General features: G+C 43.9%; 1 protein-coding gene across 2 annotated transcripts in view; it reads right to left on the minus strand.

The window, feature by feature from the left end:
- Window positions 1–6,595: 6,595 nt before the first annotated feature.
- LOC143292403 (uncharacterized) overlaps window positions 6,596–20,336 on the minus strand; it is a 41,193-nt gene continuing 27,452 nt past the window's right edge. The window contains exons 15-23 of one of the 2 annotated variants that reach the window (XM_076602642.1): window positions 16,810–16,984; window positions 15,387–15,484; window positions 14,646–14,820; window positions 13,324–13,427; window positions 12,554–12,728; window positions 11,808–11,932; window positions 10,637–10,856; window positions 7,459–7,544; window positions 6,596–6,929 (exon numbers count right to left, since the gene is read on the minus strand). In XM_076602642.1, coding sequence (XP_076458757.1) covers window positions 6,888–6,929; window positions 7,459–7,544; window positions 10,637–10,856; window positions 11,808–11,932; window positions 12,554–12,728; window positions 13,324–13,427; window positions 14,646–14,820; window positions 15,387–15,484; window positions 16,810–16,984 — 1,200 coding nt within the window. In that variant the 3' untranslated portion in view covers window positions 6,596–6,887. The remainder of the gene's footprint in view (window positions 6,930–7,458; window positions 7,545–10,636; window positions 10,857–11,807; window positions 11,933–12,553; window positions 12,729–13,323; window positions 13,428–14,645; window positions 14,821–15,386; window positions 15,485–16,809; window positions 16,985–20,336) is intronic. The other variant, XM_076602643.1, reaches the window with a different exon arrangement.

Genomic DNA, 20,336 nt, shown 5'->3' on the forward strand with positions numbered 1-20,336 from the left:
AATTATGCACGTTAAAGATCCTGTAATCCATGTCAGTGTTCGGTGGGTTATGGAGACACGAAAATACCCAGCATGCATGAGTTTCAGTTTTCAGTTTCATTTTCTCAAGGAGGCGTCACTGCGTTCGGACAAATCCATACACGCTACACCACATCTGTTGAGCAGATGCCTGACCAGCAGCATAACCCAACGCGCTTCGTCAGGCCTTGAGTGCATGCTTACATATTTGTGTACCTATGAAAGTGGATTTCATTTTACGTAATTTCGCCAGAGGACAACACTCTCGTTGCCATGGGTTCTTTTTCAGTGCGCCAAGTGCGTGCTGCACACGGGACCTCGGTTTATCGTCTCATCCGAAAGACTAGACGCTCAGTTTGATTTTCCAGTCAAACTTAGGAGAAAGGGCGAGAGCGGGATTCGAACCCACACCCTCACGGACTCTCTGTATTGGCAGCTGAGCGTCTTAACCATTCTGCCACCTTCCTCCAGCATGCATGAACCACGACAGAGTCATCGGCAAGTCGATGTTGGTCGTGTAACGGAAAGAAAGAAAGAAAAGAAAATCAGAAACGGTACTTGTGAAGCTACCTGGAACAATTTACACTTTAGTTGTCAGTGAAGTGCATTACATGATGCCGAATCGAGTCAGCGGCCTACAAATACTTGCCAAGCTTTACAAATACCGCATAGTCCTCAGTACAGTGGCATTATTTTGTTCCATTTATATCTGTCTATCGATATAGATATGATAAATATATTTTCACCGGTGACTGACGTGCCACTATCTTTCTTTTTACGTTTTTCGTCCCACAAACCATGGAAATAATGACCAATAATTGTGTGCAATAATTAATGATGCTAAAATTTGTGTACAAAAATAGTTATTATTAAAAAAAAAATTTGGCTATTTATCATTATCATCATCGTTATTTATTTTATTTATTTATTTATTTATTTTTTTTACTGTACTCACTTTTAAACAAGTTCCAGTCACTCATAGAACACAAATTTCTGACTGTTTTATGGCGTCCGACCCGGTGACATCGCATTTCTGACTTTAACTGGCGTAGAGTTCATATTGGTAAGGCCAATATGATTCTTTCTGACAGAAAACACTTTCTGCTCAGTGAAGTAAAACAGTTATCATTTAACAAAAACTTCAGTTTATTTTTCAGATTCCTGAGGGTTGGCCTTATCTGATTGGACCATAGACACTAGTCTGTAGTGTCAATGACTGGACCCACTACTTTGCCGTGGACATGGCTAATGACAGCACACCAATATGGTGGTGATGTGATGTTGTTTAGTGTTCCCGTGTTTGAAAGGACGCTGTACGCGGCGTAATGATTGAAAAGCTCAAGTACAGAGAGGAGCAGCTTTAATTTTTCATTGTTAAAAATTATCCTTACGCCGGAATATCTCATACTCCCATCACTAAATCGAGATGAATTACCGGTGATTTTAATACAAGCATTCATGATTTTCAAACAAATTGACCATGTAATATGAAACTGAAATATCGGACGTCTTTAAATATATTGTTTACTGTTCAGTACAGTTGAGCGACGTATCTGGGCCTCATTGTAATCGGCCGTATGCACGTGGGTACGCAGCAAGTGTCAGGTTGGCCGAGTGGTCTAACGCGCCAGACTCAAGAAGTTCGTGTCTTTCACCCAGTGGGTGGTGGGTGTTCTGGTCCACGAATGAGGGCGTGGGTTCGAATCCCACTTCTGACAACTTTTTAATTCAAAGATTTGCCTCCTGTATTTCTTTGATTAAAAACCCAGAATTATGAATATTTTGTTTATTCAAAAAAATGTTTTATTTCATTTTGGGATTATGCTATATGTACATATGCCTACTTATCACAGATTCTCAAATCCCTGATCAGTGCCATAGGTTTCTGCGAAGGTCAGGCGTCTGCTCCTTTTTATAGAATTTATTTCATATTTCCGAACAGATGTAGTATGTAGCGGAGGCTACAGGCCTGGATCACCCGGAACACTTTAGACGTCACTTTGAAACCGAAAACTGAAACCAGCGAGAGTGTGGCTGGACTGATGACCTACACGTCGGTCGTCTCAGTGTTGAGCGGGCGTATATGGCACACATTCGGTCGCTAAAGTGGACTGATGGCCTAGAGGTAACGCGTCCGCCTAGGAAGCGAGAGAATCTGAGCGCACTGGTTCGAATCACGGCTCGGCCGCCAATATTTTCTCCCCCTTCACTAGACTTTGAGTGGTGGTCTGGACGCTAGTCATTCGTATGAGACGATAAACCGAGGTCACGTGTGCAGCATATACTTAGCGCACGTAAAAGAACCCACGGCAACAAAAGGGTTGTTACTGGCAAAATTCTGTAGAAAAACCCACTTCCACAGGAAAAACAAATCAAACTGCACGCAGAAAAACACACACAAAAAAATGGGTGGCTGTAGTGTAGCGACGCGCTCTCCCTGGAGAGAGCAGCCCGAATTTCACACAGAGAAATCTGTTGTGATAAAATGAAATACAAATACAAATACCGGCGTCAACAACTGTTTGAAACATTATAAAGATATTCTATGACTTTTAACGTCAGATATTCTATGACTTTTTAACGGCAGACCTGGTGCAGCGAAAATGGATCAGTCCGCACGTTTTGACATGTCCTTGAAACTGAAACTGAAACTGAAACCCGACTCTAAATTCAAGTTCAAGATGTCGGGACATGAAATACAGCGGAGCTCTTGGTAGCATACCTATGGCGTCAGATGAGCTTTCACGATTCTCTCTCTCTCTGTCTCTCTCTCTCTCTATCTCTCTGTCTCTGTCTGTCTGTCTGTCTGTGTCTCTCTCTCTCTCAGACGCCTCCTTGAAACTCTAGAAATTAATGACGAGAACCTCAGATTTCATGAATCTCTCACCTCAGGCTCTCTGTCTCCACACACACACACACTCTCTCTCTCTTTGACGCCTTCTTGAAACTCTAAAACGACAAAAACTTCAGATTTCACGATTTTTTCAGGATGTCTGTTGCAATATGCGTGTATATGGACGGGGGACATATTTATATGTGATGGTTGGACTTGTTGAACGACCAATAGACAGTCTCCCTTTTAAGGTCTGGTTGCTCTGTGCTGTGTTCTTTGGTGCTGTTCGATGGTGTTTACTGAAAGTGGTCGCGGATGTGTGACGCATTGATTTAATTGTAAATTTACCCCATCAGAATGTCGTTGTGCCATTTTCTTGAATAAATACCATTATCCTTCACACCCCACCCCTATTTCTCTCTCGCACACACTTTGAAAAAAGAAATTTTTTCTCAGCGGTAAGACCCTGTATCTAATAGACAGCACTGATATTTCAATATGAAATTACATTTTTTGATTAAAGTCATGGCATGAGTGAAAAAAAAAGAACCTTGTGATGATTTTTCAGTGATAATTGATAAACTTGAATTAGGCTCTTTATGTGTCTGTCCGGTTTTACATAAATCTGTTGCCCGGGACAGTGTTGACAGCCAAGAAACGATATATGTCAATGTATCTGTATATCTATCTACGTCTCTCTCTCTCTCAACACACACACACACACACACACACACACACACACACACACACATATATATAATCTTATGATCTGTGGCACGGCATACAGATGTATGCTGAAACGGTAGCTTACATGGGCTACCGTTTTTAATGAAATAAAGACGCCAGCGACACCCAGGCAAATGTTACGGCTGCCAGCGTGAATTGATTCGGACCCAGTACAATTGAAACCAGTCCCTCTCACCAGCTGACTCCCTTCTCGCTTGCCAGACGGACACCAGAGAACAGCATCACAATCCACAGAAAAAGGTGACCCGAACAGCGAAAGGAAATAAATCTGGTGGATAACCAAAAAGAAGAGTTGTATGAAAGGACAAGGGCGGACATTTGATACAGTTGACATTGAGAAGATCACATTCCCTGCTCATGCAGGGTTTTGGATGGCCTAGTTTGGCAGTACGGTCTAGTCTAGTTTAGTAATTGCATTGCATTGTATTGTAACATTGTATTGTATTTCTCCTTTTGTCACAACAGATTTCTCTGTGTGAAATTCGGGCTGCTCTCCCCATGGAGAGCGCGTCGCTACACTACAGCGCCACCCTTTTTTGGGGGGGTGTTTATTCCTGCGTGCAGTTTTATTTGTTTTTCAGTCCTATCGAAGTGGATTTTTCTACAGAATTTTGCCAGGAACAACCCTTTTGTTGCCGTGGGTTCTTTTACGTGCGCTAAGTGCATGCTGCACACGGGACCTCTGTTTATCATCTCATCCGAATGACTAGTGTCCAGACCACCACTCAAGGTTTAGTGGAGGGGGAGAAAATATCGGCGGCTGAGCCGTGATTCGAACCAGCGTGCTCAGATTCTCTCGCTTCCTAGGTGGACGCGTTGCCTCTAGGCCATCACTCCACTTCCCGTGGATAACCAAAAGGAAGAGTTGAACGAAAGGATAAGGGCAGACATTTGATACAGTTGACATTGAGAAGATCACATTCCCTGCTCATGCAGGGTTTTGGATGGCCTAGTTTGGCAGTACAGTCTATTCTATTCTATTCTATTCTAGTCCAGTCTAGTCTAGTATTGTATTGTATCATCGCATTAAGCCTACTTTTCGTCATAACAGATTTCTCTGTGTGACATTCGGGCTGTTCATCCATGGTGAGAACGCGTCGCCACAACGCAGCAATACCCTTTTCCTGCCTGCAAGTGTGCGTGCATTTTATTATGAAAGTGCATTTTTCTGCCGTGGATACTTTTATCTGCACTAAATGCATGCTGCTCACAGGACTTGGGTTGAATGTCTCATCCGAAAGACTAGCACCCGGACCATCCATCAAGGTGTAGTGTGTGTGTGGAGGTGGATGGTGGTAAAAATCCCTGTCCGTGCGGGTTTCGAACCCGTTAACAACCCGCTTCCTAGTCGAAAGCATTACCATAATCTCTACCCCCCACCAACCCCCAATCATATCCCCATTGAAATCTTCACCAGCAGTTACATACTTTTGATAAGCCAGAGCCAAATACCTAACGTGCTACATAACAGGATCAGGGTCAGATACGTTGCAGTGGCCAAGTCTGGCCATCAACGCAATGGACAGGGCCTAATTAAACATGTATCGCTCTCAAAACCCATGTTCTGGCGAGTTCGAATGCCGCCTGTGCAAAGCATGAACATCCGAATAGAGGGATATGACACACCTATATTGGCTGAGCGTGATGCAGAAACATGGAAAGGACTTTAATGAGTTTTCGACAAAAATAGAGAATAGGTCTTTTTTTTTTTTTTTTTAAACTTAGAGAGAACTCAAAGCAGCTCCCTGCGCGCGTGCACAGACACACACATACACAGACATCTATCTTCCTTTATCTCAGTCCCATCTTGACTACATGACATCCCCTCAATTAAAAAAAGAAAACAAGTACAAGAAAAAAAGAACAACAAAGAAATAAAATGAAACATCCACTCTTTGTCAGTCCTGCAGAATCCAGAAGTTGTTGAAATGTTTTGACGTGTCTGGGCTCTCTTGTTGTTTCCAGAAGTCTGTATATCGTACTAGATATTTCCTTGAAATGTCCATTTCAGTAATGCCATGTTGATGGACAGTCCATTGTTGCGTGCTTAATGAACTACAGTGTGTGTGTGTGTGTGTGTGTGTGTGTGTGTGTGTGTGTTCTTTCATGTGTACATGCGTGCACGCGTGGCTGTGTGTGTATGTGTACGCGCGCGCGCGCGCGTGTGTATGTGTGTGTGTGAGAGAGAGAGAGAGAGAGAGAGAGAGAGTCACAGGTAGAGCGAAAAAGGAATATTCATATCGATACATAAAAAAGAAAGAAAAAACAACAAAAAAACAAAACAAAAACAAAACAAAACAAAAAAAACCAAAACAAAAACAACAACAACAAGAAACAACACACACACATTTCCATGGAACATGGAGTTCAGTCATCCTTTATTGGAAAAATTCAGCTTATACAAAAATTAACAAACATACACAAACTATCAAAGTCAATATAATTCAGTCATCCTTTATTGGAAAAATTCAGCTTATACAACATGGAGTTCAGTCATCCTTTATTGGAAAAATTCAGCTTATACAAAAATTAACAAACATACACAAACTATCAAAGTCAATATAATTCAGTCATCCTTTATTGGAAAAATTCAGCTTATACAAAAATTAACAAACATACACAAACTATCAAAGTCAATATAATTCAGTCATCCTTTATTGGAAAAATTCAGCTTATACATAAATTAACAAACATACACAAACTATCAAAGTCAATACAAAATCTTTTTGATTCACAAGCTTTTGAACTCATTATAAACTCGATTCGTCACAAAAATATTATTGCTTCTTGTCTGTGCCTGGTTTCTGCATCTCGCATTCCCTTTCAATTAAGCACTGCATTGTGTATATGAATAAATGTAATGGTGATATGTTTTGTTATTCAGTTTCTGTTATGAGTGATTTCAGTTCGGATGGTTTTGCTGACCTGAATTCAAAATTCACTCTGGTCCATTCATTTTTTCCCTTTTATTTGTGTACCTTAATCTGTGTTTAACTGAATGTAAATAGATCACAGTTCCTTTGGTTCGTAGTTTTGGGGTTTGTTTTCATTTACTGTAAGTAATATGAAATGTTTTATACACACATTTCATTTGGTTTGAATTTTGATGATTTCTTTTATTGCAAGATGGTATTTCGTTGTCTTTGTTAGCTGTCTTTTAAAGCAAGTACTGTCATGCACGTCACACAGTATTTTGGAACTGTTTCCTGCAACTTAATCAAAGGGTGGCACTCCTGAGCTTTCACATCACACTTGTTGGACATGCAGACAGTAATGGGTCCGCGGTGGCTCATGGCTTCAGGCCGTACTTCTCCACACAGTGTCGCTCCATCTGTACAAAATATATACACAGCAAACTTGATTTTTTCCTCTGACAATACATCCTCTAAATTTTTTTGTTTAGTTTCTTTCTTTTTTTTTTTTTAACTGGACTCAGCAGCCATTCAGATAATCAGTCAGACAATCGACCACTGAGTGGTAGACATGATCGCAAGACATGGAAAACTGAAATAAAATACAAACGAATGAAGGAAGGAATTACAGAAATGACACACATGCACACTTTTCCAACAATTTTCCAGTGCACGTGTTGGTATGATCTGACTCACAATGCATGTTTTACTATGGGGAAGCCGTTTGCCTTTTGTGTGTGGCGGTGTAATTGCGAGTGTCCATGCAAGTGTGTGTGTGTGTGTGTGCGTGTGATGCATGCAGGGGCGGGAGGAGGAGTGGGAAGGAGGGGTAAGGGAACGAAATGTACAGCGCTTTGAACAGTGTTTCTGGAAAAAAGCGCCATATAGATGTACATTATTATTACCATTACACAGTAACAACAGAAAGAATTATCTCCATGGTCTCACCCCACACTTGCGGGCGTTCTCAACGTTGGCACACCAGAAAGCAGGGCCATGGGTGCAGTCCTCACTCACTGTCAACCGCTGCTGATCTGAAACAATCCACGCACATCGACAGTGACAAAGCTTTTCTTATAGCATCTCTCTCTCTCTCCATACATATATACATACATACAGTACAACTTAATTCAGTTATTTCTATTATACATTCTAACAAGAGAGGCAAGGCCTTCAAGACTCACTTGTGATACACTTAAAAAAAATCCAAGCTTTTTATGCATTGAGTATAATTTCAAAATGTAATGTTTAAGATGAGAAAGATCAGTTTAAAGCAAATTAAGTCCCCTAGCATTAATTACAGAGTAATTTTCCTTTTTTACTATCTGCACCAAAACGTTTGCAAAATAAATAAAACTTCCATGCATAGCAAAAGAAGTTCCTGTTTGAACAAAAAATGATAATAATGACTGCTCTTGTTGTTGGGTCAGAATATCAGATCAAAGTGCCAAGTTTAGAGAATATAAAAAAATATAAATATAACAGTAAATGCAGTTTGCATATAATTAGGCTTCATTTTTATTTTATTTTTTGTGCCCATCCCAGAGGTGCAAAATTGTTTTAAACAAGATGACTGGAAAGAACTGAATTTTTCCAATTTTTATGCCTAATTTGGTGTCAACTGACAAAGTATTTGCAGAGAAAATGTCAATGTTAAAGTTTACCATGGACACACAGACACACACACACACACACACACACACACAGACAACCGAACACCGGGTTAAAACATAGACTCACTTTGTTTACACAAGTGAGTCAAAAAAGGAGAATCTACAGATATTCTGATCTCAAACAAAGCAATGACAAAAAGCTTCATTTGAGAGCTGCATGTTTTTTTTTGTTTTTTTTTCAGCCAAGTTTTTCCAAGATTCAAGATGTAATTTCCTCTTATCCCTTTTGGAGTATGGAGAATTATCAACAGATGGACAAACGAACAAGACAGACATGATGAAACATCTAATAATGAACTAATGAACGATGTCAACAACACTCATATGTTGAATATAATGTAGATCTGTAGCCATGCATGGGTTACCAATAACATTACACATATTCTAAGCACGTCAAAATAATCTATAAAACTGCCTCGGATTATTACGATGAAAGTAATGATAAAACCACCTCTTATACTGGCATACTCTTTGAATGTATTAGGCTGACTATGACGCTTGATTGGTCATTTTGATTTTATCAATATAGGCCAATCTTTCGACATACATTTGCCATCTTTGTAAGTTTTGAACCCAAAAGCAGAGGTTCTCTATAATACAACTGCCCTTTGAAGGTTTCCGAAGCTCACGGGACTATAATAATCATATACGGTAATCTATGCTCTTGTTTTTGTGTGTGTTATAGGACAGCTCATATGATCACTCTCAGTGATAATATTATGAACTTTGTGTAGGCTATTTGTCTTTCGTGTCTTGTTATATTACTCATAATCATAGGCCTATATGTCACCTATCGTTCGGTGAATCTCGAGGCTAAGATCTGCACGTTCCAGAAAATGAAACACTGACATTCATATCGATTTGTCATCAAGGATATGTACCTACTTCAGCCTGCTATATAAGCCTGAACCTGAACAGACAAGATTTTGCCGAGATGGAAGAAATACAACTGAGAATGAAGTAACAGTACAAGAACACACAACTTAGCTCTCGGTGGCAGGAAATCATCCCTGATAATTATGGCCTCAAGTGGAGAGAAAGAGAACCAGAAATAAAGAATAACAGGGGGTGACTGACTGATAACCACAATTATAATAACAATAATTGTAATAATAATATCCATAACAATATACTACTGCTGCTGCTGCAACTACTACTACTACAACTACTAAGCTTATTATTATTACTATTATTATTATTGTAACTACTACTACTACTACAAATGATAATGCAATTTTACACAGTGCCTAATATCTAAATATGGCACAAGGCGCAGGGAACATACAAACTGTTGCCCGCGTTTAATATATATATATATAAACATAAAGAAAAAAAATAAAGTTACGACATGAATGATTTAATATCCAGCGCAGCATGCGTTCGGCAATTCTAAGCTCAAACTCTGACGACGTATGTGGCTCAAACACAGACACCACTACCACATAGGAGGTTGGTTATATTAGTGTCTTTGGCTCAGACACATAGACACCGATGTAAAACAGGGATTTGTCTATGCAAGTCTTTGTTTCTCACACATAGACGATATCACACCGGGAATTGTTTACGTTAGTGCCTATGGCTCAAACATAGACACCATGATCATATAATGGGTTGTTTGTGTTAAGTGTTTTCGGCTCACACATAGACACCGCCATAAGATCGCGAGTGTATCTTTGCCTCAAACATAGACACCAATATCACATGGGGTTGGGGTTGGGGTGGGGGGTGGGGGGTTGTTTATGCTAGGGTCTTTGGCTCACACATAGACACAGATATAACACCGGGGGTTGTCTATGTTAGCGTCTATGGCTCAAACACACCGACACCACTATCACATTGGGGGTTTATGTTGGGGTTTATGTTAGGGTCTTTAGCTCATACATAAACACAGATATAACACTGGGTGTTGTTGATATTAGTGTCTTTGGCTCACAAACAGTAGCGTCTTTGGCTCACAAACAGACACCAATATAATACCAAAGGTTGTTTATGTTAGTGTCTGTGGGTTTTATTCTTCTTCGTTCGTGGGCTGCAACTCCCATGTTCACTCATTTGTACATGAGTGGGCTTTAACGTGTATGACCATTTTTACCCCACCATGTAGGCAGCCATACTCCGTTTTCGGGGATGTCTGTGGCTCAAACATGGACACTGGACAAACACATGGGGTTATTAATAAACTTAGCCGTATGAAAAGCACAGGAACAGGAGTCATGATGGCTGCCGGAAAAAGAGGACGCTAGCCAGCGGGACAAAGCGGAGGTTACCTACTTCCGGGAGGTTATCGGCCGTAGTTGCTTTCGTTTTCTCCGCATAGGCGGATAGTAGTTTGCACAGGACAGGAATGTCAGACCCCTGCCGGAGTCTGCACTAGTTGGGTCACGGTTAAGTATGTGTAATTAGAGGGGTTATTCATGTTAGTGTCTGTGGCTGAAAGCGAAGCCCCTACTCACCGTGCGGCGAAGAACTGGCGGACGGAGAGCTGGAGGCGGAGGAGGAGGAGAAGGGGGCGGAACAGAGGTGGAGGAGGGTGCAGACCTTGGTGGGGTCATCCATGTGCTGCAGCAGGTCCAGCACCGCAGGCCCGTAGTTCTGCACCTCAGACTGACACTGCAGCCTGAGGTCACCCTGCACCACGTCACACACCTTCTCCACGGCTTGGATGATGGCCCGCTGTGTGGCACACACACACACACACACACACACATGTATGAACAAAAACATGCACGGGTACACACACACACACACACACACACACACATATGTATGAACAAAAACATGCACGGGTACACACACACACACACACACACACACATACGCACACACACAAACACAAACACATGCGCACACACACACGCGCACACACACACACACACACACACACACACACGCACGCACACGCACACACACACACGGACACAGACACACATGATGTACATGTATGATAGGCTGTTGTGTCATACTATAGCCATCAGAACACCAGAATTTTATTACAGTGGAGAGTGTTTTGCCCAAGTTACATCCCCAATCTCTCGGCCAAGAAGGTTTTAGGACAGTCGGCGTTGGGATGGTTCTCAAAGGTCAACAAGCCCACAAGGCTGCAGCACTAAGACCCAGCGCAATTTTATCTATTAGTTTGAGAGTAATAGTCCTTCACAAAAGACTCAACAGTAAATGATTTTCCATTGCAATGGGGAAACCATTGATCATACAGCTCTGACTTTGCTGCTGGCCCAGCTGTAAGCTTATGCCAGTGTGCATATGATGTATTCAGAAACACACACACACAGACACAGACATGCACATATACAAAAACATGTACTTTCGCACACACACGCACACACACACACACACTCTCTTTCTCTCATATACTCAAGCTCTCTGTCTCATACTTAATCACCCCCCCCCCACACACACTCTCTCTTTCTCTTTCTCTCTCATACACACACCCTCTCTCTCACACACAGACACATAAACACATACACAAACACACACAGTGGCACATAAATGTACACATCAAACACACGCACAATTTCCGCAAATTATCACGAAACTACAGAAACTACCACTGGGCGGGCACTCTGTTGATCCTTGTCTCTAAGGCGAGGAAAAGGAAAACAGTACCTGTGTTGTGTTTTCTCCCAGGAGCCTGTTGATCTCTGTGATGAGGACTTTGCACAGCTCACACTCTTCGGGGTTTGCCGTTTCTCCTTCCTTCTTGCCGTCAGCCTTGAGCTGGACCACCCGTGCTGAACACAACGAACACATCGTAGTAACCACACAACACAGTGATGGCGAAGGGGAAGGCGAGGACAGGGGGGGGAAAACATGTCAGGAACGTAGTAGGGGAGCTAATGAGGACGAATTTCATTTTGTCCAAGAATGTAAAACAATAACAGCAGCAGCAGCAGCAGCAGCAACATAACAAAACTTACATACCTGGAATATACTTTACCTACGTTCCATGGCCTATAATTCATTTCGGGCTTTGTGGAAAGTTGAAATTAAATTTGAACATACAATGTGAAACTTGTGTTCAGAGAAAGCAAACTTGTCAATGTACGAAAAACGCAATGTGACTCTGTCCGGAGGAAAAAGAGAGGGGGAGGATGAGACTGAGGAGAAAAAGTAAGAAGTGAGAGAAAAGAGAAAAATCAAAAGAGGCAGAAGACCACGACGAAGACGAAGAAGAAGAAGTAGCACCACCACCACCACCACCACCACCAACCCCATTTGGAGAATAGTAAAACGAAGAGGACGAAAACACACGAGCAGTAAGTCCACGACATACGTCACCAAACTAGACATCAAACTTCAGTAACCTCTCTCTGACCATCAACACAGAACAGGGCAGCGTGACCAACACCTACCTGCGGCAGACGACGAGCACAGGCGCAGCGTCTTGCACACCTCGTGAGGTGGGAACTTCTGTATCACAAGGTTGATGATGGCCGGGCCGTAGGTAGTGATGACAGTGGTGCACTCACTGGACATGGAGGAAGGCAGCAAGGAGCACACTTCCTCCAGGGCTTTGTCGATGGCAATCTGCACAGCCGTCACAAACTCCGCATGAAGCGAGATGGCTCGGACAGCAGGAATAGAATGATAAAACATCTACCAGAAGTACTACTGATCGTTAACAATTATGCCGCATACACATTGTATCAGATTCTTGAGTCTGTTACTTACAATTTATTGTTATAAAAACAAGCAGTGCAGCCAGTCATGTAAAAATACACACGCACTCACGATCCACTACAAAGCGAAAGTATTCCAATCCAGTTATATTTAAACACGAGATGCGTAGATGACGTGGGGATCCTGGCAGCACTAAATAAATTTGCTAAGTCTCTAGGATTAGCACAAATTAAAGAAAATTCTTAGCGCTGGACAAATTTACTAAACATAGCGCTGCTATGATCGCTTCTGGAACACAACTTAAACCCAGAAACAAATATACAATCAAGCCTATCGATAATATCACATCATAATCCCTGTCACAAATCAGACCAACCGAAACAAAATTGTGCGCACAATTTCACGTTGGCACACTCAAACAAAAGGACTTCTGCTGGCGAGAAAATATAGGAAAAAAATAACAACATCCCCACCCCCTCAACACACACAAGCCAACATCTACCTCTGTCATGTTGGCAGCAATCATCTCGTCCAGCATTCCGACCAGCACTTCACACACAATGCATGTGGCTGGGGAACTCTTCATGGGTGTGGGCACCTCTTTCACTGCAACATGTGACAGAAGAACCATCATGCTGTGACGTGTAAATGCGGCATTTAAGCGTAACGTATAGGAAAGAAGAAAACGAAGTTAACCTGAAACGTTAAAGAAGTTAACAGAATAGTGTGAAGGTACATGAATGGACTCGCCCATGTGCATGATGCAAGAAAAAAAAGAAAGAGAGAGAGAGACAGACAGACAGAGAGAGGGTGGGGGCACAAAGACAAAAAGCTGGAGATAGGATAGATAGAAAGATAAAGGGCAGAGGGGTGAAGGTGCTATGAGAAGGAGGTGAAGGAGGAGGAAGAGGATGAGGAGGGGGAGGGGAAAAGGTGGGGGATGAGGAGGAAGGGGAGGAGGAGGAAGAGGATGAGGGGGATGAGGAGGGGGAGGGCAAAAGGAGGGGGAGGAGGAGGAAGGGGATGAGGGGGGGAGGGCAAAAGGAGGGGGAGGAGGAGGAAGGGGAGGAGGAGGAAGAGGATGAGGGGGGGGAGGGCAAAAAGAGGGGGAGGAGGAGGAAGGGGAGAGGAGGAAGAGGATGAGGAGGGGGAGGGCAAAAGGAGGGGGAGGAGGAGGAAGGGGAGAGGAGGAAGAGGATGAGGAGGGGGAGGGCAAAAGGAGGGGGAGGAGGAGGAAGGGGATGAGGGGGGGAGGGCAAAAGGAGGGGGAGGAGGAGGAAGGGGAGGAGGAGGAAGAGGATGAGGGGGGGGGGAGGGCAAAAGGAGGGGGAGGAGGAGGAAGAGGATGAGGGGGGGGGAGGGCAAAAAGAGGGGGAGGAGGAGGAAGGGGAGAGGAGGAAGAGGATGAGGAGGGGGAGGGCAAAAGGAGGGGGAGGAGGAGGAAGGGGAGGAGGAGGAAGAGGATGAGGAGGATGAGGAGGGGGAGGGCAAAAGGAGGGGGAGGAGGAGGAAGGGGAGGAGGAGGAAGAGGATGAGGAGGGGGAGGGCAAAAGGAGGGAGAGGAGGAGGAGCAGCAGCATCATCAGAAGTATGGAGAAGAAGAAGAAGAAAAAGAAGAAGAAGAAGAAGAAGAAGAAGAAGAAGAAGAAGAGGTGGAGAAAATCCAAGACATGCTTCACCAAGCAACGTGGTGAAGGTCTGTGAACCATCTGAACCAATTCAGTTTGGCCTCCAGCCTAGCTGACCACGCAGGGTGACCATGTCCGGTCTGACGATCCTTTCACCGTCATCAACACAGAACAGGACAGCGTGACCAACACCTACCTGCGGCAGACGACGAGCACAGGCGCAGCGTCTTGCACACCTCGTGAGGTGGGAACTTCTGTATCACAAGGTTGATGATGGCCGGGCCGTAGGTAGTGATGACAGTGGTGCACTCACTGGACATGGAGGAAGGCAGCAAGGAGCACACTTCCTCCAGGGTTTCCTCGATGGCGATCTGCACAGCCGTCACAAACTCCGCATGAGCCGAGATGGCTGGGATAGCAGGGATGATAAAACATCTACCAGAAGTACTACTGATTGTTAACAATTATGCCGCCAACACATTACATCATTTACTTGAGTTCATTACCACTGCTTGCAATTTCTTGTCATAAAAACAAACAGCCCAATCAGTCATGTAAAAATGCACACACAATCGCGATCCACTACAAAGCGAAGGTAATTCCATCCAGTTATACCTACTTTTAAACATGAGACGTGTAGATGACCTCAGGATCCTGACAGCACTAAGTTTGCTAAATCTGTGGGATAGGCGCAGATTTAGGAAAATTCTTAGCGCTAGGCAAACTTAGCGCTGCTGAGATTGCATATGTAACCCAACTTCAACCCAGAAACAAATATACAATCAGGCCTATCATTACAATCACATCATAATCCCTGACACAAGTCAGACCAACTGAAACAAAACTTTGCGTATAATTTCAATAATTTCACATTGGCACACTCAAACAGAAGGACTTCTGTTGACGAGAAAATATAGGAAAAAATCAACACACACACCCCTTTGTTAACGATCATGTTGTCAAGCTTTCCGACCAGCATTTCACACACATTGCACGTGGCTGGGGAACTCTTCATGGGTGCGGACACCTTTTTCACTGCAACATGTGACAGAGGTACTATCACGCTGTAACGTGGAAATGCGCACACAAGCCTAAAGTATGAGAAAGTAGAAAAGAAGGTAGCCTGAACACGCTAAAGAAGTTAACAGTATAACGTGGAGGTACATAAATGGAATTGCACATGTGCATGATGCAGAGAGAGAGAGAGAGAGAGAGAGAGAGAGACAGACAGACAGACAGACAGAGACAGAGACAGAGAGACAGAGAACTAACGAACAAACGAAAATGTTTAAATGAACTATGGCCATGGACCACAATTCAAAACCATGCGACTGGGGGTGGGCATGGGAAGGGGTATTATAACACTTGAATAGATGACAAGACAGAGACAGAAGAACAGAGAGAGAGAGAGAGAGGAGGGGGCGCACAAAGAAATAGAGATAGGAAAGACAGACAGATAGAGAGAAGGTGCAGAGAGGTGAAGGTGCTACGAGATGGTGGAGGAGGAGCAGGATAAGGGGGGGGGGGGTGAGGAGGGGAAGAGCAGCAGAACCACCAACAGAAGTAGACGAAGGAGGAGGAGGAGGAGGAGGAGGAGGAGGAAAAGAAGAAGAAGAAATGAGAGGAAGAAGGCAGCAAGGAGCACACTTCCTCCAGGGCTTCGTCATGAAACACACACACACACACACAATACAAACAACAAGACAAACAAACACCCTCACCCAAAAAACAAACAAAGGATCCCATAAAAAAACCCTGACTGCCTAAGTTAATAATGGAACATAACAAGCACTGGTGTGTGTGTGTGTGTGTGTGTGTGTGTGTGTGTGTGTGTGTGTACGAGTGTGTATGTAAGTGTGTCCGTGCGTGTGTGTGTCCATGCGCGCTCGCGTGTGTGTATGAGTGTGTCTATGACAACCAGAACAGCACAGGATGCAACTGCTGTCTTGTCTATCTGTGTTAGAATTTGATTATAGTGGAGACACACGCACGCATACACAAACACCCCCTCGCCCGATCAAAACATACCAGATACATTCACACACACACATACAAAACAAAAAACTCAGACATACATTCATACACAGTTACACACACACACACACACACACACACGACTGACATCTGTTTTTTCAAAGAGTAGTAACAGAGTACAGTACAAATTCAGTCCCACCTGTAGACTATTGGCATCTGATTGTTACAAAGAGTACGGTTTAGATTCAAAGAGTAGTAACAGAGTACAGTACAAATTCAGTCCCACCCGTAGACGATTGGTATATCTTTCAAATAAAAAAAAATGACAAAGAGTACAGTACACATTCAAAGAACAGTAACAGAGTACAGCACACATTCAGTCCCACCTGAAGACAACTGACACTGCTTGAGGAAAAGGCACACTTGGTGAGGGGCCAGCTTGTCCTTCACCAGCAGGTTGATAACCATGGTAGCGTACTCGTCCACAAACGACAGGCACTGGGCGGCGATGATGGAGGGCAGCTTCTGGCATTCGACTCCCAGGGCTAGTTTGATGTCTGCCTGTAGGGTCAGGTATGGATGACAGGTAAGACAGCGCCACTGTTTGATCGTCATGGTTAGGAATGGATGACAGGTAAGACAACAAACATACAAGTGTGAGCGCGTGTGCGGACACAGGCTGCGCAGAAACCCAGACACCTATAATTACTTCGGATTCACCAGTCACGCAAACAGGTCCCATTTGTTATCTGTGATCAGTTTTAACATGCAGCCTCTTTTATGCATATTTGAATACAAATAACCACACATGTATGTATTTCTCACAAACTTTGAATTTACAACATCATATAAAAATCGTCCTGGCGGACATAAACGGAAATTAACATATATATCTCACGGGAACTCTCTCTCTCTCCTGAGTATGTGTGTGTGTGTGTGTGTGTGTGTGTGTGTGTGTGTGTGTGCGAGTGTGTATGTAAGTGTGTCTGTGCGTGCGTGTGTCCATGAGTGCGTGCGTGCGTTTATGCGCGCTCGCGTGTGTGTATGAGTGTGTGTGTGTATGTGTGTGTGTGCACGTTTGTGTGCGTCTGTGTGCATATGTGTATGTGTGCGTGCGTGCGTGGATATGTGCGGCGTTTCAAATCAAGCATCAACAGAGCAAAGACGAGGACTTACCCCGGAGCTGACATAGGCAGTGATCATGACCTTGTGCTGATCACAATGAAGATGAAGCTGAAGAAAAAACACCAAGCGGTGCAACCCCGTATCAAGTTTGATCTGGAGAAGCTTAAAGACCCGGAGATTGAAGAGGTCTTCCAAGCTCAGCTCGGGGGACGGTTTGCGGCCCTCAGCCTTCTGGATAACAACATCAACGACCTCACCAACACCTTCAATGAGGCAGTCCGTGAAACAGCTGAAGAGGTACTGGGGCGACAGAGGAAGAAACACCAGCCATGGATCTCTAACGACATCCTTGACCTGTGTGATAAGAGAAGATCCCTGAAGAAGACGAAAAACACTAGCCCTAACGAAGCCGCACAGTATCGTGAAACCAATAAACTTGTGAGAAAAAAGACGGAAGAAGCCAAAGAACAATGGATCAACGACCAGTGTGAGAAGATCGAAAAAGGAATGGAAGGAGGAAACAGCAAATTTGCCTATGCCACACTGAAGAAACTCACCAAGACGCAGCAGAACAAATCGTCTGTCATTGAGGATACCTCAGGCGAGCTACTGACAGAAAGCTCCGCTGTTCTGAACAGATGGACACAATACTGTCAAGAATTATACAACTATCCCATACAACCAGATGACAGTTTGATTGACAGAGACATAACACCATCAAGGGAACCTTCACCCCTGCCAGTGTTGAGGGAAGAAGTGGAAGAAGCTGTACGCAGTCTACCAGCAGGAAAGTCACCTGGAGCAGACAACATTCCGGCAGAGCTGCTCAAACACGGAGGGAATGAGCTGGTCACAATTGTAACAGCAATCTGTCAAAAGATCTGGGAGACAAAACAGTGGCCCTCAGAATGGACTCGGTCGCTCATCATCCCCATACCAAAAAAGGGGAATCTCCGCCAATGCCAGAATTACAGGACAATCAGTCTTATTAGCCACACGAGCAAAATCATGCTTCGAGTCATTCTCAGCTCAGCTCAGCTGCCCCATGGCGGTTGCCGTTGGGGCGCTACAGATGACCTGTCAACCAGTCCTCTCCATCCATCCCTGTCTTTCGCACATTTGACCGCCTCGCTCAGCTTCAATCCTGTCCATTATGTGATGTTGTCTTCCCATCTCTTCTTCTGTCTTCCTCTCTTCCTTCCTCCTCTGACTGTTCCCTGGAGCACTGTCTTGGCAAGCCCCTCTCCTCTTGTTACGTGGCCGAACCATTTTAATTTGCGCCTCTTGATGGTGGTGAGAAGATCTTCATAGGGACCAATGGCTTGCCTTATTCTGTTTTTGACTTCCTCATTGGTTATGTGGTCTTTGTAAGAGATGCCAAGCAGTCTTCTGAAGCATCTCATTTCTGAGGCCTGAATCCTCTTCTCTAATTCTGCTGTAAGGGTCCATGTTTCACAAGCATACAGGAGAACTGAGTAGATAAGGGAACGCATGAGTCTTATCTTTGAGCTGAGCTTGACTGCCTTGTCCTTCCAAATGGTGTTCAACTTGGCTAGTGTTGCAGCTGTCATTGCAATTCTGGCTAATACTTCAGGCTTGGACCCCTCATCTGAAACTATTGCTCCAAGGTATTTGAAATTCTTCACGGTTTCAAGCTTTTCTCCGTTGGCAGTGATGTCAGTTTGGATGCCATTGTCATTGTTTGTCATCAGTTTTGTTTTGTTTGCACTGATTTCCATGCCGTAAGCTGTGGCGGATCTGTCTAGTTGCCTGACCAGGTTCTCCAGTTCTTGTTCTGAGCCTGCGAGTCTGTCTATATCATCAGCAAAACGCAGGTTTGTGATTGTTCTGCCACCAATGCTGACTGTTCCTTGGTGGTCTTCAAGTGCATCTGTCATAATTCTTTCAAGGAAAACATTGAAGAGTGTCGGCGAGAGCAAACATCCTTGTCTCACTCCAACTGTGGTTCGGAACCAGTCTCCAATGTCCCCGTTGAGGTAAACTGCACTGCTGGCATTCTCGTAGAGGTTCTGTATGGCGCGGATGAGGTTTGCGTTGATGTTGTAGTACCGACTCAAAAAAGAGGCTGAAGAACACCTGGCAGAGGAACAAGCCGGATTCAGAGCAGGCAGAAGCACAGTAGAACAGATCTTCACCTGCCAATTACTGATGGAAAAACACCTGCAACATCAAAGAGACCTGTTCCACAACTTCATAGACTTCAAGAAAGCCTTTGACAGGGTGTGGCATGATGGACTGTGGCAGGTACTCAGACAGTTTGGCATCGAGGAGGGTCTCACCCAAGTCATTCAGGCGCTGTACAAGACATCCAGCAGCGCAGTCCTCCTCAACAACCAAATCGGAATATACTTTAAGACCACAGTCGGTGTCCGTCAGGGTTGCCTGCTCTCCCCAGTACTATTCAACCTTTTCCTAGAAAACATCATGCGCGAAACCCTCCATGACTTCCACTCTACCATCTCCATAGGAGGAAGAATCATCAACAACTTGAGATTCGCAGATGACATAGATCTACTAGGAGGCAGCAACAAAGAACTACAAGACCTCACCAAGAGACTAGAAGGAAGAGCAGGTGCATACGGAATGGAAGTGAGCACCGAGAAAAGCAAAGTGTTGGTAAACAGCTCAACCAACACCCAAGCTCAAATCTTCATGAACGGACAACAACTTGAAGAAGTGGATGCTTTCAAATATCTCGGCTCCACCCTCACAAACGACGGTCGCTCAACAACTGAAATAAAGATTAGGATAGCGATCGCAACATCAG

Source organism: Babylonia areolata, chromosome 18 (genome assembly GCF_041734735.1).
Source record: "Babylonia areolata isolate BAREFJ2019XMU chromosome 18, ASM4173473v1, whole genome shotgun sequence".
NCBI lineage: Eukaryota > Metazoa > Mollusca > Gastropoda > Neogastropoda > Buccinidae > Babylonia > Babylonia areolata.